Genomic DNA, 27725 nt, shown 5'->3' with positions numbered 1-27725 from the left:
GAGTGGATTTTAGTTCTCTGGGAAGGAGTATAAGAGAAAGAGTAGATGCTAGATTCAGGGTTCTTTTTTCTGAAGAGGTCCTCCTCTTGCCTTATCTCTAAGACTCATGCTTGCTGACACAAGAAAAGATACCAAGACCTTGAAATCTGGGTCTTGGGACATGGCAGCCTGAACTATGATTCATAAGGAGAGGCCAGGGTGACCCAAGTGCAGATGGACACATGAAAACATGATGCTAGAACAGACCAGAACTGGAGATCAGTGCAGGAGCTTGTGACCAGTTGCGGTTTCTGCATCAGATTCTCACTTGCCTGGAATAGTTTATTTCTGGTATTTCTGAAGAAGGAACATGGAATAAAGTGACCATTCACTTTTCCTTGAAGTCCTCTGATTCCAAAATAACTCTGAAAATGGGTCAGTAAACATAATGTAACCTGTTGGCAAAACCTAACCACAAGGAACAGATTTTCTCTTTAAATAATTGTTATACCTGAGGAGACATGATTTTGCCCATGATGCTGTTCAAAAGCTAGATGGAATTTTAGGTTCCACAGAGTGAGGTTTTGCCTTAAAAGTGGGTATTGCTAAATGAAGGGTAAGAGCAACGTGCTTGCCCTGAGAGGGTACTATCAGCATACAAAGCTGAGACCTTGGCCTCTAAGCTGTATAGGTGTATATTATTTTATTGAGGTATAATTTACATACAATAAAATGCACAGGTCTTAACTGGTTAGTTTAGTGAGTTTTTTTTTTTAACTTTTTTTAATGTTTATTTATTTTTGAGAAAGAGAGAGAGCATGAGCAGGGGAGGAGAAGAGAAAGAGGGAAACAGAATCTGAAGTGGGCTCCAGGCTCCGAGCCGTCAGCACAGAGCCCAATGTGGGGCTCAAACCCATGAACCGTGGGATCATGACCTGCACTGAAGTTGGACACTTAACCAACCGAGCCACCCAGGTGCCCCTAAGGAGGTTTTTTTTTTTTTTTTTTTAAAGAGTTCACATTTAAAAAAATTATTTTTAAAAATTTTGGTAAAATAGACATAGGATAAAATTTACCATCTTGACCATTTTAAGTGTATATAGTTCAGTAGCATTAAGCATATTTACAGTGTTTTACAACCATCACCACTGTCTAATCACAGAACTCTTCATTTTGTTAAACTGAAACTTTGTACCTGCTAGACTATAACTTCTTATTCCTTCCTTCTTTCACCACCTGACACTGCCATTCTGCTTTCTGTCTTATGAATCTGACTTCTCTAAGCACCTAAAATAAGTGGAATTATATAGTATTTATGACTTTTATTACTGGCTTATTTCACTTAACACAATGTCCTTAAGGTTTATCAATGTTGTAGCACATGCCAAATTTCCTTACTCTTTAAGGCTGAATAATATTCCATTTTGTGTATATATGTACCAGATTTTGCTTATCCATCCACCTGTCAATTAAGGTTCTGCTTTTCGGTTCTTTTGAATACCTATGTACCCAGAAGAATATATATATGTAGAATATATACCCAGGGGCGCCTGGGTGGCGCAGTCGGTTGGGCGTCCGACTTCAGCCAGGTCACGATCTTGCGGTCCGTGAGTTCGAGCCCCGCGTCGGGCTCTGGGCTGATGGCTCAGAGCCTGGAGCCTGTTTCCGATTCTGTGTCTCCCTCTCTCTCTGCCCCTCCCCCGTTCATGCTCTGTCTCTCTCTGTCCCCAAAAGATAAATAAACGTGGAAAAAAAATGTTTAAAAAAAAAAAAAAAAAAGAATATATACCCAGAAGTGGAATTCCTGGACCTTATGGTAATTATTCTATTTTTTTTTTGGGAGGGGGGAGCTGCCATACTGATTTTCACAGTGGCTGTACCATTTCACATTCTTTTTTTTTTTTTTTTTTTTTTTAAGTTTTTGAGAGCCTGAGCAGGGGAGGGGCAGAGAGAGAGGGGAACAGAGGATCCAAAGTGTGCTTCGCACTGACAGCACTGAGCCCAGTGCAGGGCTCGAACCCATGAACCGCAAGATCATGACCAGAGCTGAAGTCGGACACTCAACTCACTGAGCCACAAAGCACCCCTGTACCGTTTTACATTCTTACAATAGTGTGCAAGTGTCCCAATTTCTCCACATCTTCACCAACACTTTTTTCTCTGTGTGCGTTTTTTATAGTTGCCATCGTAATAGGTATGAGGTGAATTCAGTAAGTTTTGACGAATGCATACAGCTGGGTACTATTGCCTCAGTCGAGATAAGGAACATTTCCATCCCCACTTAAATTTCCCTCTCTCATGCTTCTCTACAGTTAGTATGCCCTCTGCCTCATCACCACCTCCAACCCCTGGAAAGTGAGGGCCCAGGATGGAAATCTGGTGAGCAGAGTCCGGGGGGGAGGTGCCATCTTAGAATTCAGAATGCTGTGAGGACCATGGTCTTGTCAGAGGACAGACACACACAGACTTGGTGGCCAAAGGAAACATGCGGGAAATCTGGTTTGACGTGTCGGTAGACGTGAAAGCTGAACTCTGTACCTCTCAGGTGTTTTTAATAAGGGTAGAGTTAGTAATCCATACCTTACACAGCTCACTATACAGGTAATGCTAGAATATGTAGATGTGGCAGTAAAGGTTACTTGGAGAGAATAGAGTAATAAAAAGAATAGCTAACATTGTTGAGTACATAATGTGTGTACCATTCTAAATATTTCATATGATGTAATGACTTGATTAATCTTTGCAACAACCCTATAAAGTAACTATTGTTATTAATTCCATGTTGGGGCACCTGGGTGGCTCAGTCAGTTAAGCCTCTGACTTCAGCTCGGGTCATGATCTCATGGTTCGTGAATTTGAGCTCAGAGCCTGGGGCCTGCTTCAGATTCTGTGTCTCTGTCTGTCTCTCTTTCTCTCTCTCTCTCTCTCTCTCAAAAATAAATAAACATGGGGCGCCTGGGTGGCGCAGTCGGTTAAGCGTCCGACTTCAGCCAGGTCACGATCTCGCGGTCTGTGAGTTCGAGCCCCGCGTCGGGCTCTGGGCTGATGGCTCAGAGCCTGGAGCCTGTTTCCGATTCTGGGTCTCCCTCTCTCTCTGCCCCTCCCCCATTCATGCTCTGTCTCTCTCTGTCCCAAAAATAAATAAATGTTGAAAAATAAATAAACATGAAAAAAATAATTGCATGTTACTAATGAGGAAACTGAAGTGCAGAGAAATAATAACTTGCCCCAGGTCAAATAGCTATGAGTGTGTTTAGGAGAGTTATAAACCCAAGTGGTTGGGCTCCAGGCTGCAGACACTTTGCGATGGAGGAAATATGACATGGTCTTTGAAGGGAGAGTTCCTGCCTGTCTGAAGGCCATCATGTAAAATTAGCAGTTAGACCACGAGGCTGGCTACACCACCCTCAGTGTGGACCTTCCTGTTCTGTCTCTCGTCAGAAGGATGGCATGGATTCTCCCATCCTCAGGGGCACCCGTGCTGCCCACCTCAGGTCAGAAGAGAGAACCCAACCCATTATTACTGTGCACATTACCCAGAGGCCAGACCCACCACTTATGTGTAGACAGGGCTGTTTCCCATCTGCAAACTGAAGGAGTGGGCTGGGCATTCTCTGAAGTCTTCTCTACGCTGATAGTCCTACACTGTCAGGAATGAGCTCTTTCTGGAGGCAAGTGTTTCCTCCCATTTCTGCTCCTGCTTTCTTTGGGCACTTATATCTCAACCTTGAAATTACTCTCTCACCTGTGGTTTGGTGGACATTTTGACCTGAAATAGGGGAGAATCAACTCTGGAAGATCGAAAAAATACTTGTTTTGAGTCTAGAGGGTCACTGCCATAGCACATAGCATAAGTAACTGCCATCTAGGGCTTGAGAAAACATGTCATAGCTGTGCCAAACCCATCTTAGGCTTTAAATGAAAGCCTGTAATGTTTTTGGTTCTTAGCGTAAGCCAGAAGAGCTATTTCTGGCATTCCTTTTTTCTCTCTACTGGTATGTACTGGATAGTCTTAATATTGCTGGCATTAGGGGGGGTCTGGGTGGCTCAGTCGGTTGAGCATCCTATGTCAGGCTCTGTGCTGACAGCCCGGAGTCTGGAGCCTGCTTCAGATTCTGTGTCTCCCTCTCTCTCTCTGCCCCTCTCCCACTTGTGCTCTGTCTCTCTGTCTCTTTCAAAATTAAATAAACATTAAAAATTTTAAAAATATTGCTGGCATTAGGATACACGTAACAAAATGGGGTCATTATTTCTAACCTCCTTTGATACTCAATTCAGACTACTCTAAGAGCATGATGCATCAGTCTCTGACTCTGGGGGGTGGGGAAGGTGGACACAGAAGGTGCCTGGTTGGAATCCTTATGTCTCTCCCTAGGGATGGCACCACTTTGACCATGTGTCTGCTCTGAGAGATGTTATCACAGAGCCGTGTTGAGTTATTCTCACACCAGAGAGGCTGGGTGGGTGAACTGGGCCAGGGGCGTGTGGGTTAGAAATGTGCTTTCTCTCCAAATAGCCAACAGTCTTGTACAACACTTTGGACTGGGGGTTGTCTGCCAAAGGGTAGCTAGTTTCCACCAGATAAGTCTAGGAGAGGAGTATTTTTGTTGTTACTTTGTTTTGTTTGATTTTGTTTTGCATCCAGCTTGTTAAAGATATAAAGAACAAGAAAGCACTTAGCTCAGCAAAAATGTGACATTTCAAGTTTTTAATTCCATTGTTACTCTAAAAGCTTCTAGCATTGCCACCTGCCTATATACACATGCACACCTGTGTGCGTTTGGCATGGTATAATATAAAGGTCTCTAGAGTCAGGCAGATCTGTGAAAAAACAACTCGTACCACCTACTACTTAAGTGATCTTAGGCACTATGCTTAACTTTTCTGAACTCACATTATCAGGCCCAGTTCACTGGACAGTGAAAGAGCAAAATGATACCATTTGGATAAAAGCACATAGGGACTCAATATAACTAAGTGGTCAATAAATATTTATCTACAAATAAAGTCTCTTTAGCTCCAATTCACAAAGTAAGGAATACAAGGCTAGCTTTCCTGGTGCTGAGCCACCCGCGGTGGCAGAGCCCACCCCATGGCAGGTGAGCCCCATGACCAGAAGAAGGATGACTAAAGGCTGGAGGTGACCATTCAGGAACCTTTTGTAGAGAGTCCCTGCAATGGGAAGCAAGTTCAATGGAATTATCTCTAGCAGCCTCCAGGATTTCTTTTTAAATGATAGACTACTCTTGAATAGGCAGAGCATAGGGGATATTTTCTGCCTGCAGGGTATATAGGTGGAAATTAAGATATGCCTTTTAGCACCTAAAATGGTCTCTGGAATGGGGCAAGCATTCCAATAATGTTTATTGAATGAATGAATGGACAAATGTGCATGAAACATCAGTGAAACTATCATGTAAGTCCCATGATTATGAGCAATAATCAGCATTGTCAGTACATCAACTTCTTGTTGCTATGTTCACTGCCCCGAGACCCGGGGAGTTCAAACAGTTTGTTTGCAAGTAAAAGGCGTAAGAGTTAGAGAAAACAAAAAAACACTGCCACCAACAAAAGACCAGCCAGTGAGAATGCCAAAGGTCCAGTCCACAAGTGGGACTGGGAGTTGCTCAGATAACAAGAAGAAAATCACTTAGGAAAATCCGAAGCCTTTTACTATGCAGGCTAAATACACTACCCAGAGAAACAAGGCAGGGGAGCTACACATTTACAACGTTTATCAGAATTTGCTTTGATTGTGCCCTACTCGAAGCTTGTGCCTGGGGAAACTGAGGTATTATGTGAGGTACAGAGACATTTAGCAAGGCAAGCATTGAACTAAGAGTACAGGACCCAGCCAGTCTCCCAGCCAGCGCTTAGGCCATCTCAGCTGCCTCTTTATTTTTCTAATCTTATCTCTTAATACAATATAGAACTCACCATAGGCAGCTTTCATTATTATGTCATCCAGCTGGATTGTAAAGTGGAGATAATAATCGTGACTCCAGGGACACCTGGGTGGCTCAGTTGGTTAAGCGTCCAACTTTGGCTCGGGTCATGATCTCTCGGTTCAAGAGTTCGAGCCCCACGTCGGGCACTGTGCTGACAGCTCAGAGCCTGGACCCTGCTTCAGATTCTGTGTCTGCCTCTCTCTTTGCCCCTTTCCTGCTCTCACTCTGTCTCTCTCTCAAAAATAATCAAACATTAAAAAAAAATCATGACTGCAAAAGTTACTGGGTAGATTAATTAAGATAATGTAAAGGAGTATTAATAAATGTACCTTCCCTCCTTCCCCCTGCCTTTTGGACAAAGGAATCGTTGGAGTAGAGAAAAAACTTTCATAGACTTTGGCATGATGTGGAAATGGTAGAGGAGCGGGGATGTTTTAAATTCAATGTAAAACATGTGTTTTAAAATCATTTGCGGATTGAAATTACTATTATTGTGCCCCACAGTGCTGTGAATAAGTGGCTAAAATTTGGACAAAAGATGTCAGTAAGTGATTTGCCAGGTCCTGGGTTGGAATAGATTCTTCCTCGAGATTGCTTAGCAGACAGGTTTCCAAATTCACCTGCCTTCATTTAGCTTAACACACTTTGTTTTTGATTAAATGTTTGAAAATTCTTATTTCTCCAGACTCAAACCCCATCACGGCAACAAGACTCCCTTTAACTTTAGAAGGATCTAAGTTCCAAGGGAAAAGGATTACATTCATTTTCCTATTTCATGGACAGTTTTGAAAGCCCTTAGTGCTTGGGCGGGGCCCAGTCACACCCTTCACAAATCCCCAGACTAGAAGTTTAATTTTGTCATCCTGTGGCATGTAAAATGAAACCACGTACCATAGAAAAATGATGAGTGACTCACTCGCATGTGATCTTCCAGGGAAGAGAGGGATTCAGTAAGAATGTGCCACAAGGACAGCAAATCCCTTCATAATGGACGTTCTGGTTGCCTGTCCTGGGACCTGGGTCAATGTCATGAATCTGAATGGAGGCCACCAAGTTAAGGTGGGGTCTCAAGGGGAGCATCCGGCACTGGGGTGAGTTCATCACTGTGCCACATCCAGCAAGACCAGAGCAATTGCATTCATCAGCACACTAAGAAAGGGTTCAACTCTCAGGGGCAGGTTCATATTTACAGGCCCACCACACACATGCTGTCAAATGCAGACACACACATGCTGATAATTTATTTATTACATTGAGAAATATAATTGTTACTTAGAAATACCCTGTACTTTGAAGACAGGTCCACATGGGAAGCCAAACTCTAGTCCAGGGGTTGCTTTGCAATCACGGAATCAGAGCAAAGGGTATTAGATCTGTAACAGAGCAGGGGGAGATACCTGATTCTGGACCATTGGTTCCTAAGGCCAAGCCACCCTTTCCTCAGTACAGGGCTTTGATGAATATTTCAGAGTAAGCCTCTCAGGATTTTTTTTTTTTAATACTCTATGTTTTTTTTTTTTTTTAAAGTTTATTTGTTTTTGACAGAGACAGAGCGCGAGCATGAGCTGGGGAGGGGCAGAGAGAGAGGGAGACACAGAATCTGAAGCAGGCTCCAGGCTCCGAGCTGTCAGCACAGAGCCTGACGCGGGGCTCAAACTCACGAACTGCGAGATCATGACCTGGGCCGAAGTCGGACATTTAACCGACTGAGCCACCCAGGCGCCCCAAGCCTCTCAGGATTTTGTGTGGCATTTGCATTGCCTGTGGACACAGTCTTTGTTTAAAAAGGCTAATACTTTGAGCAAGCCGGCTTTAGTGCAGGAGCCATTTTTTCTCATCGAAATAAATTTGCATATCTTTGTTGTGATGGTTATTTGCTCATTTTGCTAGTCTAATGCTCAGGAAACTAATTTGCCTGTTTTCCAAATTGTGGGTGAGCCGGGAGGAATCCATCACACTGCTGTCCCCATGAACGGCCTACTGAAATATTACATGAAATCAGAGATCCTTGTTCCATGCACCTGCATCTGCCGTAAGGACATAAGAATCTGGCAGTTGATACAATAGGGCAGTTTGTGGGATGGTGTAATAATTTCCTTTCGTACTTCCAAGCAGAAAACTATATGGATCCGTTCTCGACATATCTAATTTTTCGTTAGGAACCCATCATAAATTACTTCTGCAAATTTTTGTAATCTTTCCTGAAGTAAGTTGAACTCATTTACGAATTAGTGTTCCCTTACGTAACTGCTCTTGGGATAGGTCTCTTCCTTATTGTTCTTTTAACGTTTATTTGTGTTTGAGAGAGTGTGGGGGAGGGGCAGAGAGAGAGGGGAAGAGACTCTGAGGTGGGCTCTGTGCTGAGAGCAGAAAGCTCAATGCAGGGCTCAAGCTCACGAGCCCTGAGATCCCAGCCTGAGCTGAATCAGACGTTTAACCGACTGACCCACCCAGACGCCCCTCCGGGGATAGGTCTCTTATGTTTAGTTCCCAGCTTTCTCTCAGTTGCTCTAAAACTATGTCTTAAAAATTTCAGGGGCCCTATCATGAGCCCTAGTTGTAGAGTTCAGATAATTATAAAGAAATTGCAGTTTCCCACCCAGATAGTGCATGACCCTTAGATTTTTTTCAGGTATCACTAACATATGGTCCCTTCAGTCTTCATCTTTCCATCTTGAAGAGTCCTCAAGGTGGAAGGTCATTTGAGCCATGCCCCGAACCTCAGGGTTTGCCTTTTTACTAAAACTGCAGCACAGTTACCAATTATTTTGCCCCGCCTATGAGCAGCAAAGAAGCTTTTAAAACCCCAACACTAAGTCTGAGTCCTTGTGAACCTGGTGATATTATTCAGTTTATGGACTTGCAGGCTGGCCTTCAGAGAGACTGAATGAGTGAATCAAGGAAGCTGAGGCAGGAAAGGGTTCCTGTAAAGGGTCCTTGGCTCTGTGGGCTGGAGGAAAATGTGGGAGGACTTTTAGAGGTTGAGCTCGGGGAAGAAGGGCCTGGCATTCTTTGGGAGCTGATCATTTTGTGCTGTTAGGAAGAGGCCCGCAACTATTCTGTACCAGGGGAACCTAAGTGATTCCTTCCCCTCCTTTCTGCTCCCCGCCCATCCTTGCGGAGAGTTACTCACACCCCACAGGTGCCAGACATGCTAGTGAGCATTTGTGTGGGTTCACTTTACACGTATTTTCTGATATCTAATGACAGAATCAAGGGGTACCATTTTCTGCATTCATTTCTATAATCGACTGAGAAACTCGTTTGGTACTAGTGAATAATAAATATACAACAGCTGTCTCTATGTAAATGGACTTATGCTGTGTGCTGTCCAAGTTTCAAAATAGATTGTCTGGCTAAAAGTACCCTGTTTTCAAGTATGATACATTTTTTTTTTCCTTTAGTAAATTATTTCTAGCTCATTGAATAATGGCTCTCAGTATTTCCATAAGGTTTTGCTCAAGCATTTTTTCCACCTCTTGCTGTGGTCAGAAGGACTGGAAGTATTTATATTAAAGGCTGGCTTTTTGAAGAGGTGTTTCCCTTCCCTTCACTGCAATTACAATAGTTCCCCCTTATCCACGGGGGATGCATTCCAAGAACCCCAGTAGATGCCTAAAACCACAGGTAGTGTGGATCCCTGTATATGCTGGTTTTTCCTATACATACAGACCCTATGATAAAGTTTAACTTATAAATTAGGCACAGTAAGAGATTAACAGCAAGAACTAATATTAAATTAAAACAATTATGTTGATATACTGTAATAAAAGTTACATGAATGTGATCTTCCTTGAAAAATATCTGGTTGTACTGTACTTACCCTTCTTCTTGTGATGATGTGAGATGATAAAGTGTCTACGTGATGAGATGAAGTGAGGTGGATGATGTAGGCAGTGAAGTAGCATTAAGCTACCACTGATGTGATGGCGGGAGAATGACCTCTGGACTGTGATTGAGCAAAACCACAGATAAGGGAGGACTACCTTAATTCCCAAACCACATAAAAACAAAGGGAGGGCACTTGCTTCTTAAAGCTGGGTCTGCTAGGTTGTCCACAGATTAGCAGAAGCTCAATCCAACTCACATATAAATTATACTTAATGAGAGATATGGGCACATTTTGATTATTCATAGGATATGAAACAAGACCTCCAGACAAATTTGAGGCTAAGCTTCAAAGAGCCCTGCTCATAGCTTCCCCAGGCACATTCTGGACAGACAAGAAATACCCCTTCCTGTCCCCTATAGATAGTCTTGTCTCTACTCCAACCCCATCCCATGCCACTCTGGTCCTTGTTCATGATGCTTTTGCTCATTCCTCTAACACAGTCACTTCATTGCTGCCTCAGGGCCTTTGCATTAACTTTCTTCTGCCTGCAATAGTTCTCCTCGAGCACTTTGAATAGTGAGCCTCTTCTCCTCATTCAGGTCTTAGCTCAAGTATCATCTTCTTGAAGATGACTTCCCTGGTCACCCTGTCCAGGCTAGCTCCTTCTCAGTAACCTGATCACATCATCTTCCAACCCAGGATTCAGCAAACTTTTTCTGTGAAGGGCCAGGTATTAAATATCTTCAGCTCTATGAGCCATGTAGTCTGTCACAAACTCTCACTGTAGCCTGAAAGCAGCCATAGATAATATGTAAATAAATGGGTGTGACCACGCTCCAGTAAGTATTTATGAACACTGAGATTTGAATTTTATATTATGTTCATGTGTCATGAAATATTATTCTTTTAACTTTTTGTCCACCATTGAAAATGTAAAAACCATTCTTAACCTGTAGGCCATACAAAAACCAGATTTGGCCCATGAGCTGTGGTTTGCTGATCCCTGTTCTATAGCATTGTCCCGTTGTATTTTCATCTTACTGATCTGAAATTATCCTATTTATTTGTTTGTCATCTGTCTTTCCTTGAAAGCTCCTTGAAGTCACATTCTTTGTCTTATTCGCTATATTATCTCTGTCAACTAGAATAGTGCCTAGAATATAGAGATACTTTATGAAAGTTTGGTGATTGAATGAATAAATTCATATAGACCATGAGCCACAAAATCCAGTACAGAATTTCTTCCAAATATTTTCCATATATATCCTGTTCCAGGTGCCACACCCTGCCCAGGCCTCTAACTCTGTCTGTCTGTTCCTTAGTGCTTTCTCAAGATTTCCTGACCTTCCTCTCACTCCTGTCTACCCTGTAGAATAGAGCCTTGCTGAAGCATGCCTTTTGTTATATCATTTCTCTGCAAAAACCAAAACCTTTCCACTATTTTACTTACCATTACCTACAGATCAAGTCTGACTCCTCAGTTGGGCATAGGAGGCCTTGCCTAATCAATCCCCACCTGCTTTTCCAACCTTATCTCTGAACCTTCCCTCAAATGAGACCTCTGCTCCAGCAGCCTCATCTCTTCATTGTCCCTGAGGCCACTGCTCATTCCCTCCTCTGCACCTTTGCTCAGGCTGTGCCCCAGAAGAAGTTGGCATTCCCCTCAGGAAGGAATTGAGCCCCTGTGTAGCTCTAAGGGAAGTGTGCAGTGAGTGATGGGAGACAAGGAAGAATGGTGCTGAGCCTCAGGAGAGCTGCAAGATAAGAAGTGGTGAACAGACCTGACTCAATTGGTAATAAAATGGGTTAAGCAGGATTTAGTTATTCTCAGGGAATAATTGAAAAGTGCTGCTTGGTAGGGCGATCTAGGCCAATGCTTTTCAAACTACTGTGCAGACAGGTATTGGGAGAATTTTGTTAAAATGCAGATTCTGGCAGTAGGCGTGGAGTGGGGGCCTGAGACTGCTCCCAGATGATGCCCATGCTTATGGTTCCAGGATGATTCTTTTGAGGATCAGGGAGCTAACAAAATGCTTAGGAAAGAAACCTTTCCCATAGGACTCAGATATGGAAACAGGAAGTCAGTTGGCCTATCCCTCCGAGACCTGCCTATCTATCATGAGGCCAGGACTCGTAGCCTACAATCAAGGCCCTCCTTACCTTTTGAATGACTGAGTACATGTGTGAAGATCTGAGCGACCTTGCTGAAGAGAACCAAGCACAAAGCTGAGTGTATAGGGAAGAAGCACCTGTACGTCCTGAGATAGCGGCAGGGAGGGGTCATCTGGAAATGACAAGCCTAATGTTGGCTGGGCCACTGGCCGTCACACACACGCACACACACATACACACACGCACAGAGTGTGGGCTGGAGTGCGATACTTCTCCCTAATGCAATTGGATTATCTTTTCTCCAAGGAGACACCTCTTCTCCACTAGAGCTTACAGTTCAGAATCCAGGTATGGCTTGAGTACAAGTAATATACTTCATCCTAACAAACAATAGCAATCACTTCTGTAATGTGTTATCTCCAAACAGAAGAGCAGGTAGGGAAGTATTTTGTCGGAGTGATACATTTGCCTGTTTGAGCAGTTTGTCTTTAATTATTACCCTGACCTTTCTATCTTTGGCTAATCAACAGCTGGCCTTCTGATGAAAGTGGATGCTATTTCCTAATTGTTTAACTTTGTGTAAACTACAAGTTATCCTGTTTAATGATTTTAATGCTACATCTCTCATCACAGTAATTTCCCCTCTGCTTTTATCACAGAGGAACTTCTGCTTGGGTGACTGAACTCTGATCCTGATCTAGAGTCACGGCCATGGTAAGTTGGGGAGTGCCTCACCCTACCTGGTGCCAGGCACAGACAGGTACAGGATGTGTATGCAGGGACTGTTGACTTTACAGAGGATTGTTTGCTTAACAGAGGGGAGAGAGAAGGAAATGAAAAGGCAGTTTCTTTCTTTCCTTTTTTTTTTTTTAAGCACTATTTTAATTTCTTTCAGGGGTGGTGAGTAATTTGACCCTGAAAATTAATTCAAAAGATAATCCATTTAATCTGTCTGACATCCTGAGATACAGAAATAAGTTGTAGTTTTATCTCTGCGGGGGTACTACATGTTCATTTTAGGAATTTTCTGCAAATAAAAAAGAAAAATAAAAACTCCACAGGTTCTACCTTTGGGAGACAAGTGCCATTCACATTTTGGCGTAACCTCATCAGGCTTATCAAGGGTGTTTGTTAGCCATATGGTCTTGTCATCTGCCTCCTGTTTTTGGCTGTGACTGGACTCCTCAGAGTTTCATTATCTGATCTTTGGGACAGGCAGGGAATTGGATCCCTCTGAGAGTTCCACAAAGTTCAATGCTGTTGTGGAAGCTGAGCCTCGTAGCTGCAAATAGGCTCTACCTGAGGCTGGCCATCTGCTCTCCTTCTCCCACCCAAATAAGGTTATCTGAACAGGCACGTGGTTCTGGTTCCTGGTCTTCTCAGCAGAAATAATAGCAATAGAATCTTACACCTGGAGAGGCCCAGAGTTTCCACCAGCGTTAAATGGCCTCCTTTAGGAAGATAGACGTGTAAACTATCTTGAACAACTGGTAATAGACTCATAACATTGTTTGACATTAGACATTCTACAATTTTCTTCATCATCCCTGGCAGTCAAAACCTTGCTCCTATCTACTCCAAATCTCTATGCATTATTTTAAAATTCATTTCCTTTAGGGGTGCCTGGATGGCTCAGTCAGTTAAGCATCTGACTTTGGCTCAGGTCATGATCTTGCCGTTGGTGGGTTCGAGCCCCGCTCTTTGCTGACAGCTCAGAGCCTGGAGCCTGCTTCAGATTCTGTGTCTTCCTACCTCTCTGCCCCTCCCCCACTTGCTCTCTATCTCTCTCTCAGAAATAAATAAACATTAAAAATTTAAAAAAAGAAAGTTTTGCGGTGTCCTGACTTTGTGCCAGATGTGGTACTTGGCTCAGGGGACTCAAAGTTAATGGGACAGTCTTTCTGTCTGCAGTAAGCTCACAGGCTTCCGATATGCAAAGCCTGTAACCAAGTGACCTTTTAGTGTGCTTTCCACTCGAGGAAAATTACCTCAGTTGCTCTCATCTTTCCTCCTAGGGCCTGTTTTCCATCATCGCTGTTATTTATTGGACAGATAAAAGACATTTTTAAAGAGTAGGAAAAACACAACATAGTCACAATATTGTAATTCCCAATTGTTGTCCATCATTTTATTTTAGACCCTACTCACATGTGTAATAATTTTCAAACAGTAGTAATAAGCATCAATAACAATTATGTATTCATTATAATCTTCACTTTGCTAACATGTTTATATTATATTTTGTGGCATATTAAAATCATTTATTCTAGATGGTGGAATTATGGCTATTTTCATTTTCTTCTTAATTCTTTTTTTTTAATTTCCCAAATCTCTACAATGACCATATGATACATTTCTAAAAACAAAATGTTTTTGTGTTTATTTTATTTTTGAGAGAGAGAGCATAAGGTGGGGAGGGGCAGAGAGAGAGAGTGAGACACAGAATCCAAAGCACGCTTCCAAGCTCTGAGCTGTCAGTGCAGAGCCTGATGCGGGGCTAGAACCCACGAACCATGAGGTCATGACCTGAGATGAAGTTGAATGCTCAACTGACTGAGCCACCCAGGTGCTCTGAAAATATATTTTAAAAGCTACCAGGGGCAGGGGCGCCTGGGTGGCGCAGTCGGTTAAGCGTCCGACTTCAGCCAGGTCACGATCTCGCGGTCCGTGAGTTCGAGCCCCGCATCAGGCTCTGGGCTGATGGCTCAGACCTGGAGCCTGTTTCCGATTCTGTGTCTCCCTCTCTCTCTGCCCCTCCCCCGTTCATGCTCTGTCTTTCTCTGTCCCAAAAATAAATAAACGTTGAAAAAAAAAATTTTTAAAAAAATAAAAATAAAAAAAAAATAAAATAAAAGCTACCAGGGGCGCCTGGGTGGCTCAGTCGGTTAAGCGTCTGACTTTGGCTCAGGTCATGATCTCGAGGTCCATGAGTTCGAGTCCCGTGTTGGGCTCTGTGCTGACTGCTCAGAGCCTGGAGCGTGTATCAGATTCTGTGCCTCCCTCTCTCTCTGACCCTCCCCTGTTCATGCTCTGTCTCTCTCTGTCTCAAAAATAAATAAACGTTAAAAAAAAAATTTTAAAGCTACCGTATTCAAATATTTAAAAGATTTTTAAAATGTTTAATTTACATATAGTGAAATGCACCACTCTTAAGGTTACTGGTAGATGAGTTTTGACAAATAGATGGACCATATAACCTACTCCTCTATCAAGATAGATAGAACAGGGGCACCTGGGTGGCTCAGTTGCTTAAACATCCAACTCTTGATTTCAACTTGGGTCATGATCTCACGGTTTGTAGGACTGAACTCTGCATAGATCTGTGTTGTCATTGCAGAGCCTGCTTGGAATTCTATCTTCCTGTCTCTCTGCCCCTCCCCTGCTCATGCCCTCCCTCCCCTCAAAATAAATAAATAGGGGCGCCTGGGTGGCGCAGTCGGTTAAGCGTCCGACTTCAGCCAGGTCACCATCTCGCGGTCCGTGAGTTCGAGCCCCGTGTCAGGCTCCGGGCTGATGGCTCGGAGCCTGGAGCCTTTTTCCGATTCTGTGTCTCCCTCTCTCTCTGCCCCTCCCCCGTTCATGCTCTGTCTCTCTCTGTCCCAAAAATAAATAAAAAACGTTGAAAAAAAAAATTAAATAAATAAATAAATAAATAAATAAACTTTTTTTTTTTAAAGAAGCTAGAACATTTCCTCACTCCAGGAAGTTCATTTATGCTCTTCTGAGTCAGTTCCCATGCTACTTCCACTCCACCCCAGAAATGTAACCTCTCTTCTGATTGTTATTATCATAGATTAGCTTCAACTGTTCTAGAGCATTCTATCAATGGTATCATTGAATATGTACTCTTTTACGTCTGGCTTCTTTTGCTGGGTGTTATATTTTTGGCAATCCATCCTTGTTGCTGTAAGTATCAGCAGTTTGTTCCTTGATTCCTTTTTTATTGCTGATTAGTATTTGTTGGGGGATCATCTTCAAAAAAGACATGACCACTGACTGACCCATAAGCTGGACCTGGCCAATCGAAGGCTCCTCACTCCTTCCCCTGCTTTTGGAATGTGGGTCCCACTTATGCTCCCAGAGGCTGCTCCAAGGATATAGCCCTGAGATGGCAATGTGTTGAAGACAGCTGCACAGTGTATGTGACTGAGCCCATTTAGGACCTCTTTATAAAGTTTTAAGATTTGGAGGATGAGTGCAGGGATCAGTTTGTCTTGCTGCAGCCCAAGACGAGCCTCATATGTAAGTTCCTTTTGCTAATGTTAAAAGGGCCACCTACAGACGTGGAGGGGCCTGCCTCTTTCTTCAGTCTCTGCCTGCTCTCTGCCTGTGGGGCTAGGTTTCAGATTATACCCAGAAAGCTCCTGAGGAGGTTGTGAACCTACAATATGCCAGTGTATTGTATTCCAGTTTTTGACATTATTACCTTCCTGATTATTGTAATAACTGAATAATATTTCATTGATTGTGATCTAACACCTGTTTCTAGCTGCTCATTTTTGTTATTCTTTCCTACATCACCCCTGTTTCCTTTGCTGCCACAAGAATCCCTCCTGAGACTCCTTTGGCTTCCCAGAACGGATAATAGTACATTATGCCTTGGAATTTGATCAATACAGTGACTTTAGGGCTAACCAGAACAAATTTTCTCAGTTTATCTTTTTCCGGGAAGAATGAGTCACTAAGAATGTTAATTGATAAGCTGAAACATCTTTGCAAATCCCTCCATCGATTCATCTTGTTAGATATTAGTTTTAATCCCACAGTAACGTCCCTCAGCAATGCAGTTTGTGTTAAAGTCGACTGCAGAGTTTGGGCACCATCCAAAATTTTTTCAATACTGAAGCTCCAAAAGAACCCTGTGGAGTATTTCACTCGGAAAGCTGTCTCATAGTGGAGCCAGCGGCTAAGTTAGGCCATGTTGGAATTTTGACAGCAAATCACCAGTTTGCTTGTTGCTACTGATACACACTAGAAGAATTAAAGTACCTGTATTCATATCCTAGGGCTGCCATAACAAAGTCCTACAAACTGGGTGGCTTAAAATAATAGAAATTGGATGTCTCACAGTTCTGGAGGCCAGAAACCCAAAATCAAGGTGTTGCCATGGCCAGGATCCCTCTAAAACCTGTAGGGAACTCCTTCCTTGCCTCTTTCTAGCTTCTGGTGGTTTGCTGGCAGTCTTAGGCATCCTTTGGCTTTCTGCTGCTTAACTCCTGTGCGTGTCGTCATGTGCCGTCTTCTTTTTTTTTTAATCTTTTATTTTTTTTATGTCTACTTATTTTTGTGAGAGAGAGAGAGAGAGCGAGAGAGAGAGAGAGAGAGAGAGAGAGAGAGAGAGAGAGCATGAGTAGGCAAGGGGCAGGGAGAGAGGTAGACACAGAATCCGAAGCAGGCTCCAGGCTCTGAGCTGTCAGCACAGAGCCCAATGTGGGGCTCAAACTCACAAGCCACGAGATTATGACCTGAGCCGAAGTTGGATGCCTAACCAGCTGAGCCACCCAGGTGCCCATGGTTTTTTCTTTTTTCTTTCTTTTTTTTTTTTTAATGCCTTCTTCTTATATGGACACCAACCATGTTGGATTAGGGGCTCTCCAGAATGACCTCACTCCAGAATGACCTCACTCCAGAATGACCCTACTCCAGAATGACCTCATCTTTTTTAAATTTTTTTTTCAACGTTTTTTATTTATTTTTGGGACAGAGAGAGACAGAGCATGAACGGGGGAGGGGCAGAGAGAGAGGGAGACACAGAATCGGAAACAGGCTCCAGGCTCCGAGCCATCAGCCCGGAGCCTGACGCGGGGCTCGAACTCACGGACCGCGAGATCGTGACCTGGCTGAAGTCGGATGCTTAACCGACTGCGCCACCCAGGCGCCCCCAGAATGACCTCATCTTAATTTAATTAATTACATCTGCAATGACCCTATTTCCAAATAAGGATGCATTCCGAGATGCTGGGGTTAGGACTTCAACATATCTTTCGGGGAGGTTACAATTCAGCCTGTAATAGTGCCCAAGGAAGTTAATTTCATTGATTTCTACTTCCCTCTGTCAGGTGTATAGAGGGAGGTGCCTAAGTATTAGATGCTGATTATATTAGATATATAATATATCTAGCATTTTACCTAGATATCTAGATAAATATAGTAGGTGAAAGTTTGGATTTTCAGCAGATAAGGCCCACACTCTCTGGTACCTAAGGCCTTTGGATGGACTTGATGTAAGCCACAGTGATCAAAGTCTGACTTACTAGAGAACCACCCTAAGGGCATAAAAATCTTTTATTCCTTTATTTTTTTAAATTTTTTTAATGTTTATTCATTTTTTTTGACAGAGAGCGCAGTGGGGGAGAGGCAGAGAGAGAGGGAGACACAGAATCCAAAGCAGGCTCTAGGCTTTGAGCTGTCAGCATAGAGCTGGATGAAGGGCTTGAACTCACGACTGTGAGATCATGACCTGAGCTGAAGTCGAACACTTAACTGACTGAGCCACCCAGGCACCGCCTCTATCCTTTTAGATGGTCGATGTTATATCTTTGGATCAAGTTAAATCATCAGAGAGCCTTAGATATATTCTACACTGTTTTTGCTACCTGTACAGATGCTCGATTCTGGATTTTGCTTTGGCATCATTGCCACATAAGCTTACGTTAAGAGATATTGTCAGAAATAGATATAAGAATCTCACTCTTCTATTTACTGTAGAGATGTTGTTGAAGTCATATTTTTTTTTTTAACATTTATTTTTGAGACAGAGAGAGACAGAGCATGAACGGGGGAGGGTCAGAGAGAGGGAGACACAGAATCTGAAACAGGCTCCAGGCTCCAAGCTGTCAGCACAGAGCCCGATGCGGGGCTCGAACTCACGGACCTCGAGATCATGACCTGAGCCGAAGTCGGCCGCTTAACCGGCTGAGCCACCCAGGCGCCCCTAAGTCATATTTAATAATAGTGGTGATGATGATAGCCATTGAGTTTGAGTTTTTGTTTTAGGGTATTCTGTTTGCTGGACTCTGTGCTAGGTGCTTTGTTATATTATTCTGCTTCATTATTACAACAACTGTGTGAGTGGATATCATTATTCTTAATGTGCAGGTGAGAAAAATAAAACTTCCCCTATAGACAACATAGCTAGAAAGGGTTGAAGCCAAGACTCAAAGCCAGGTCTATCCCCACTCCGATGTCTGTGTCCCTCCTACTAAGCTTTACTACCCCTCACTGTAGCCCATGGTGTCCCCTTTGCGAAGTACCCACAAATGAAATCTCCCCCAATATTAGAATTCCCTTTGTAGTGTTTGTGACCCCCAGAGTGATGTAGAAGAGACAGAATTGTCTCCATGAATATTAGATTTTACTGGATCACGGGCACAAGGCTATGGGTACATTTTAACCAAGGCTTATATGAGATGTAATACCTTTCTCCCTTTGCAGTAATTCATATCATCTCCCTGTTCTATTGCCTCCCATCGCCATAACATCCTACCACCATTTAACAAAAGGGGCATTATCAGGAAAGTCAGGAAAACTAGACTTACTATGTGACCTGAGCCCTAAATTTAGCCTTGGCTATCTCTTCTTACCTTCAGCTTGTGAGCTCTTAGCATCTTAAAAGCACATAGCACCAGCTAAGGACAAAGGAAGGTATTTATCTCAGTGTAAACTCTATTGACATCTGGGCACCAAGAATATCACTTAGGGTTGCCTGGGTGGCTCATTCCGTTGAGAGGCTGACTCTTGGGTTTGGCTCAGGTCATGATCTCATAGTTCATGAGTTAGAGCCCCACGTCCTGCTTGGGATTCTTTTTCTCTTTCCCTCTTTCTCTGCCCCTCCCCTGCTTGCATGCATGCTCTCTCTCTCAAAATAAATAAATATACAGTTTTTAATTTAAAAAAAAAAAAAGAATATCACTTAGATCCTTCTCCATTGCAATCTAAGCCAATCAAATGCACACCATAATGGCAGACACCTGACAGATTAACTAAAGGAAAGGAGATGAGGCAGAACAATTTTAGTGCTGTTATGAGTAATTAGGTCATTTAAAAATTATTGCATTTATTTATTTTGAGAGAGAGAGCAAGTGGGAGAGTAGCAGAGAGACTGGAAGAGAGAATATCTGAAGCAGGCTCTGCACCATCAGCACGGAGTCTGATGCAGGACCCGAACCCACAAACTATGAGATCATGACCTGAGCCGAAACCAAGAGTCAGACATTTAACCAGCTGAGCCACTGAGGCACCCTAATTAGGTCATTTTTAAAGAAAAGAAAACAGAATTCAGAATATCAAAACATAGGTTGCTAAAGGCCTTTATAATGCTTAGTGTCAGACACAGAGGGAAAGATATATTTAAAACCAAAGCTAGTTTGATTCTACCCCCTACTGCTAAATCAGGGAGCCCAGAGAGCTCTAGTAATGCAGATGTCGTCTCTGTAAACTCAGTACAAAGAGAAGCTGGGCGTTTCTTGGACAACTGGTCTCTTTTCCTTTTATAGACCCAGTGAGTCTCATTGCTGATTACAATTCCCTCTTACTTTGGCTTCTGTGCAGAAAAATCTGTGGCTTCCCTCTAACAACTACACAGGCTCTTAAGGTTTGCATTGTTTTCCTTCCCACCTCCCTAGTTTCACCTTAGTTTTCTGTGTTTTATACCCTGTCACTAAATTTCCACAACTACTTATTTATTTTTTATATTTAGTTATATGTATTTCTCTACACTACCTTCCACCACATAAATCACATATAAATACATCAGTAAATACATTCACAATATCCAGGGCACCTTGATCTTAATCAGTAAATTATCTCTAAATCATAATCCAACTGAGATGGTCCCTACTGGTCATTAGCCTGTGTTTTGTTTGCTGATGTTTTTAGTTTTTAATTTTTATTTGAAGAGGGTCAGGCTAACTAATTTTTATTTTTTATGTATTTATTTTTAAAAATTCCAGTATAATTAACATACAGTGTTACATTTGTTTCAGGTGTACAATATGGTGATTCAACAATTCTTTACTCAGTACTCATAATAATAAGAGTACTCTTAATCCCCTTCACCTATTTCCCCCATCCCCCCCCCACCCTTTGGTAACCATCAGTTTGTTCTCTAGAGTTAAGATTGTTTTTTTATTCATTCATTTGTTTCTTAAATTCCACATGTGAGTGGCATCTATAGTATTTGTCTTTCTCTGACTGACTTACTTAACATAATACTGTCTAGATCCATGCTGCAAATGGCAAGATTTCATTCCTTTTTTATAGCTGAGTAACATTCCATTGCATTATATATACCACATCTTTTTTATCCATTCATCTATATGGATGGACACTTGGGTTGATTCCATATCTTGGCTATTGTAAATAATGCTGCAGTAAACATAGGGTGCATATATCTTTTTCAATTAATATTCTCAGTCTTTGGATAAATAACAGTAGTGGAATTACTGGATCATATGGTAGTTATATTTTTACTTTTTTGAAGAACCTCCGAACTATCTTCCACAGGGGCTGTACCAGTTTGCATTTCCACCAGCAGCAACCCTCACCAACACTTGTTGTTTCTTGTGTTCTTAATGTTAGCCATTCTGATAGGTGTGAGGTGATAGCTTGTTTTGGTTTTGATTTGCATTTCCCTAATGATGAGTGATGTTGAGCATCTTTTCTTGTGTTTGTTGGCCATACATATGTCTTATTTGGGAAAATGTCTATTCATGTCTTCTGCCCATTTTTAATTGGATTTATTGGTGTTCTGTTTTTGTTTTTTGTTTTTTTGTTTTTGTTTTTGTTTTTTTTTCTGGTGTTGAGTTGAATAAACAATGTATATTTTTTGGATATTAACCCCTTAATAGACATATCATTTGCAAATATCTTCTCCCATTCAGTGGGTTGTGGCTTTGTTTTACTGGTGGTTTCCTTCACTGTGCAAAAGCTTTTTATTTCAGTGCAGTCCCAGTAGTTTAATTTTGCCTCATCTCTCACGCTCACTGCCATATCCCCAGCAGCTAGAATAGTGTCTGACCCATGGTAGGTGCTCAGCAGGTATGTGCTGAATGAGTTGATGGCTCTCAGTCACATCTTTCTCTGTGTGCTCAGGCATCCAAAGGAGGCACCGTCAAAGCTGCTTCAGGATTCAGTGCCACCGAAGATGCCCAAACCCTGAGGAAGGCCATGAAGGGGCTTGGTAAGTGTCCCATGGGGGTAAACACTCTCTTGTGTGTTGTATATCACAGAGTCACACAAAGGGTGCTGTGTCCACTGTCAAAAAAAATGAGTAGGTCTCTAAGAAAATACAGTGGGAACAAGTTGGCTTTTCAAGACAAATGGGACAGGAGGACATTAATTACTCATATTACAGAATTTAACATTTAAGGCACTCATTCTGGATTGCCCAAATTATTTAAATCTGTTTTGCATTACAACCATATGAGTCTATATGTAAAACTTCAGAAATGTATTTGTTTTCCAATTAGTGCCGTACATGTACAGTGTCGTAAGGTTTACAAAGCACTTTCACAAATATTATTTCAATGGGTATACACAACAACCCAGTAATTTAGTGAAAGCGTCTATTGCTATTGTTATTTTCACCCCATTTCACAGATGTAAAACTGAGACCCAGAGAAGTTAAGTCACCTAAGAAGTGGAACAAAGCCACAGCAGGCAGAGGCCTCTGGTGGGTGTAGTCATGTGGGCATACCGCAGGCTGCCCTGGGTTAGCCTCTTGCCTGGGTGGACATTTGGCCAGAGAAGTGCCCATGGTTTGTAGCTGCTATTATAATCTCCTTGAGATATTTGGATAAAAACATTTGGTCACACAACTTTATTTCCCAATTTTTCTCCTCCCAAAGAGCTCATTTTAGTTAGCCCCAGTGTTACTAACAGCAACAGCGACAACAACAATAATAGAGAATGTTTATTAAATTCTACTATGCATCAGACACAATGCATTACATAGATTATCTACAAACACATTATGGGGATTATAACAATCAACAGTTTGTTTTACTGATGGGAAGTTGAGAGTTAGAGAGGTTAGGTAATGAGGTTAGCTAATGTGCCCAACATCTCGGAGCTAGTAAGTGTTAGAGTCAGGTTTCTAGGCAATTCCAGGCAGTCAGACCTAGGCAGTCTGACTCCAGAGCTGTAGTTTACGTCACTATACTATCCTGCTGCCCACCTCTGAACAGATTGTTCTGAATCTAACGTCCTTCTCATTTTCCCTTCTTCATAAATAAGATGGAAAATGTCCATGGCCCATCCTTTTTCCATGTTATCCTGCTTCTTTGGTATATAGCAAGAACACTATAGTTCAGAATGTGGACCACATGGCATTCAGAATTCTCAAAATAAAAGTCAGGAGACATTTGATAGCCAATTCTTGTCAGTGTCTGCTGTGTGGACCAATGCAAGGCAGACAGTTGGAGGAGACAAGCATTTTAAAACCCAGTCCAGGGGCACCTGGGTGGCTCAGTCAGTTAAGCCTCTGACTTCAGCTCAGGTCATGATCTCAGTTAGTGGGTCCGAGACCCGCATCAGGCTCTCTGCTGTCAGCACAGAGCCCCTTCAGTCCCCCTCTCACTCTGTCCCTCCCCCACTCGTTCCCTCCCGCTCTCTCTCTCTCTCAAATAAGTAAATAAAAACTTAAAAAAAAAAAAAAAAAAAAAGAACCTAGTCAGCTAGTCCATGGATGCTAGATGGGTAAGGCATGCATGGAAACAACTATAATAATATAATATCTATCACAATATGATAGTGATAGGAGGGGTGCAAATAAGATCCCACTAGGTTCAGAAAGGAGATCGCATTTAATTTGGGAGCATCAGGCAAAACTTCTTGGAGGATGCAGAATTTGAGAGGGACTTTGGGAGATAAGTTGTTTCAGTAGAGATAAGAGAGAATGTGTTTCGGGTGAGTGGAATAGCATAAGCAAAGGGCATGGGGTGAGTGTGAGCACTGTCCCATTTTCCAGTTTAGCTGAGGCTTAGGGGGAGTCACAGTAAATACACAGAAAGGTGGCTTGTGGCAGGAGGTATTTGCAAAGCAGGAGGTGGCTGCTACCAAAGGGAGGTCCTGGGGTTGCTACTGAGAAGACCATCTGTAGAATCATAGGCATGGGGGGGATGGCCCAAAGGCACTGGCCAGGAAACCAGTGCCACAATCATGACACTACGTGGAACAATTAGGGAGACATACAAACCAGTAGACTGGGAATGAAGGAGGTCAGGAGAAAGGAGTGTAGTACAGTTGGATCAAGTATAATAATTGAAGAGCTAAGTCTGTGAATTTGGCTGCGTGGTATCCTTTCGTGTGGATAGTTACAATAGCGAATGGGATATTGCAGAAAGTCTCAAGTGCCAGACTGCCATTCCTGTAGTAAATCCAGCAGACAGTGGGGAGCCCTTGTGTATTCCTGAGCAGGGGAGAGACACCATCAGAGTTTTTCTTTATAGGAAAATGAATCTGACAAGACTTTGGAAAGACCAATTAGGAGGGAGGTAAGAATACCAGTTAGCAGACTTTGCAGTTGTCTAAGACCCTAAAATCCTGAATTGGAGTGGTAGTGGTAGGAATCAAAGAGGGGGCAGATGCAAAAAAGATTTTAGAGTTAGATTTTGTATGTCTTGGCAAGAAATTTGAATGTGGAGGATGAGAGGGCAGTAAAAAAAAAAAAAAAAAAAAAAAAAAAACAAAAAAAAACTATGGGGCACCTGGGTGGCTGACTCTTGATTTCATTTCTGCTTAGGTCATGATTTCACAGTTCATGGGGTTGAGCCCCACCTCAGGCTCGGTGCTGAGCATGGAATCTGCTTGAGATTCTCTCTCTCTGCCTCTGCCCTTCTCTCCTGCTTGTGCACTTGCTCCTTTCTCTCCCTCTCAAAATTAAAAAAAAATTAAAAAAAATCAAAGCTGTTTTGAGGGTTCAAACTTGACTGACTGAAAGAAGAAAAATGGTGTTTTTTACAGAAACAGGGGTGGGCATAAAATGGACCTTTTCCCGCTGAAAGTTCTGAAGGAGAACAGGACGGTTGTATGTACTATACCTCTTCTCCTTCTTCTCCTCCTCCTCCGCCGCCACCACCTTCTTCTTCTTCCTTCTTCTTCTTCTTCCTTCTTCTTCTTTTTAAGAGAACAGAAAGTAGGTCCCTAAGATGTGTAAACAAAGTTTTACAGCTTCCTCCCTATAGCTTGCACTTTTCTGGATCTCTAAGCTTGCAAAGAATGACTCTGGTAAATCTATATTTTTTTCATTTCTCTCTGAAATATCCCAGTAGAAGTTCTTCTCTAGTCCATCACAACTCCCCATACAGGATGAACCATGGGGAAGCAGAAAACTCACCCAACATACATGAACATCTAGCTGTTACTAAGACGAGGCACCAGTTTTGAAAAATCAGAATAACGCCCCCCCCCCCCCCGACTCCCCTGGTAAAAGCTGCTTCAAGAAACAGGCAGGCAAAATTTAAGCCATTGAAAACTTGTAATTCTCATTATAAAGTTTTGGTAGGATATTGCGTGGTGGGAACTCATCAGCAGTTATAAAAAGGGAACCATCTGAGGTCAGGAAAGAGAGCTTTGAAATGAAAACCACATTTATGGATCTCTAAGTACAGTGCATGCAATGAGCAACCCATAAAACCCTGCCAGGTGAAATAGGTGAAGGGGATTAAGAGTGCACTAGTGATGAGCACTCACTGATGTATGGAAGTGTTGAATCACTATATTGTACACCTGAAACTAATGTCATACTATATGTTAGTTATACTGAAATTAAAAAAAAAACTGCAAAGTGCTGAGTGAGAGTCTGAATTGTTTCCAAACTCAGAGGAAATGATAACAAGATTAAAAATAAGGAGAGAAGGGGCAACTGGGTGACTCAGTCACTTAAGCTTCCAAGCTCAGCTCAGGATATGATCTTTTGATTCGTGAGTTCAAGCCCCTTGTCTGGCTGTGCACTGACAATGTGGAGCCTACTTGGGATTCTCTTTCCCTCTCTCTCTGCCCCTCCCCCACTTGCACATGCGTGCGCTCGCTCTCTCAAAATAAATAAACTTTTTTAAAAAATGAGGAGAGAAAAGGCAAGAACATAGAAGATCCAGGAGAACCAAAGACATGAAGAGAATTGCAGAGGAGGGGGAAAAGTCCGATGCCAGTCAGCATTTAGTGAATATTTAGTAACTGTGGGGCATTGTGCTAAGGAAGTCACGTGCTTGTTTTATTGACCGCTTGCAGCAGCTCTGTAAGGGAAAGTGCTATGATCACTTACATTTACGGGTAAGGAAACTAATGCTCAGACAAGTTAGCTTCTTTGTTCAGTGGTAAAAAGTTGATTAAAGGAGGGCTAAGACTCACATCTAGTGTCTGGTTCCCCCCAAAAATAGACAAACCTACCGAACAAGGACCTCTTTTGTTAAAAAGGTGTAAGTTTGGGTAACGCCAGTGTCCTCGCAGGAACCTGTTTTCTCATTCCTCTCTCAAAGCACCTCACTCACTGTCCCCGCTCTCTGCCAGGCACCGACGAAGATGCCATCATCAGCGTCCTTGCCTACCGCAGCACGGCCCAGCGCCAGGAAATCAGGACGGCCTATAAGACCACCATCGGCAGGGTAGGCCGCAGCCTCTCGGGGTCTTTTCCCGATCTAGACTCTGGAAGTGGCCTTGTGTTTTCAAAAGGTGGACCCTTGCCTCATTTAAAGATGTTCTTAAGAAAAAACAGTTTCAGCATGTTACCTCCACTGTCCTTAGCCAGGAGTGATTTCTGGGAGCCCTTGGTTCCCAGAGCTCAAGCCAACCTTGGTGTCTTCCCACCCAGCCTCTTGTAGGGACTTGGTTGCTCAGTGGATTCCACCACCGCCCTTGTGAGCCAGGCAGGGCTGAGCCTCCAGCGTTGCTTTCCTGATCCTGGTCAGCCTTCTTTTAGGCCACGGTGGATAAAGCAGTATTTAAATCTAGTTTGTTTTGAATAGGCTCTCCTAGGATTTAGTCTATTTTGACTCTTCCACATAAACCCATCATTCCTTTGATGATTCTCAGTTGGGGGACACCCCCTCAAATTCTAGAATGGGGTTGTGACTATGTATATAATTTGTTAGCTTATGGATTCATGGGGTGTTCACTCACCCCTTCTGGTTTGAATCCTGCACCCCCGGGGGACCCTATTTCAAACTCTTGTTTTCAATAATTCACTCACCAGAGCCATTCCACCCAATCTTTCCTCATCACTGAAAACCTGTCTGTGTGGTGAATCTTTTTACTGAGTGAGGAAATGTTATCAATGAGTGTTCTAGGTCTCAGAGTACAGTAACTCTGATAAAAGTTTCTATCCTGGAGAACCTTACAGCCAGTCAGACTGCAGCTGTTTCTCGAAGACTGGCCCTAAGCTCCTGGCTGGGACAGAGCTGGCTCAGCATTCCCCAGCACATCTGCAAGCAAACCTTGGCTGGGACCCCAGTAGGGAGTGGGATTATTCATAGCTCAGACTATCTTTTGAGCATTTGAAACTCTTCTCCATCCCACAGTCCTTTATTGAGCATAAACGAGTGTGAACATGCATGTAATGCGTGAACTGGAATAGTTAGCCTCAGAACTAAGCTAATCTGATGACAATTTGTTAAGATGACCAACATTAATGAGTTGAGCCCTAATTTATTTGTTCATTCATTCATTCATTCATTCACTATGTGTGGATGTGACCTAAAAATATGCACAAGAGATTGAAATATAGGGAGGGCTGTGCAGTCAGGTTTGTGAGAATCAGAGATCTGACTTAAACGGTATCTCAGCTCCTTATTTTGGTTGATCTTGAGCAGGGTCTTAAACTCTCTGACCTGTTCTAGGAGGAAATGTAAATGAACATC

General features: G+C 42.7%; 1 protein-coding gene across 2 annotated transcripts in view; it reads left to right on the top strand.

The window, feature by feature from the left end:
• ANXA4 (annexin A4) overlaps positions 1-27725 on the top strand; it is a 94971-nt gene that overhangs the window by 46170 nt on the left and 21076 nt on the right. For both annotated transcript variants that reach the window (XM_040458654.1, XM_040458653.1), the window contains exons 2-4: positions 12531-12585; positions 21964-22051; positions 26380-26474. In XM_040458654.1, the coding sequence (XP_040314588.1) occupies positions 12583-12585; positions 21964-22051; positions 26380-26474 (186 nt within the window). In that variant the 5' untranslated portion in view covers positions 12531-12582. The remainder of the gene's footprint in view (positions 1-12530; positions 12586-21963; positions 22052-26379; positions 26475-27725) is intronic.

Source organism: Herpailurus yagouaroundi, unplaced genomic scaffold (assembly GCF_014898765.1).
Source record: "Herpailurus yagouaroundi ecotype Mexico unplaced genomic scaffold, PumYag 221, whole genome shotgun sequence".
Lineage (NCBI taxonomy): Eukaryota > Metazoa > Chordata > Mammalia > Carnivora > Felidae > Herpailurus > Herpailurus yagouaroundi.
The sequence above is the reverse complement of the archived record's forward strand: the minus strand, read 5'-3'. Positions and strand labels throughout refer to the sequence as shown.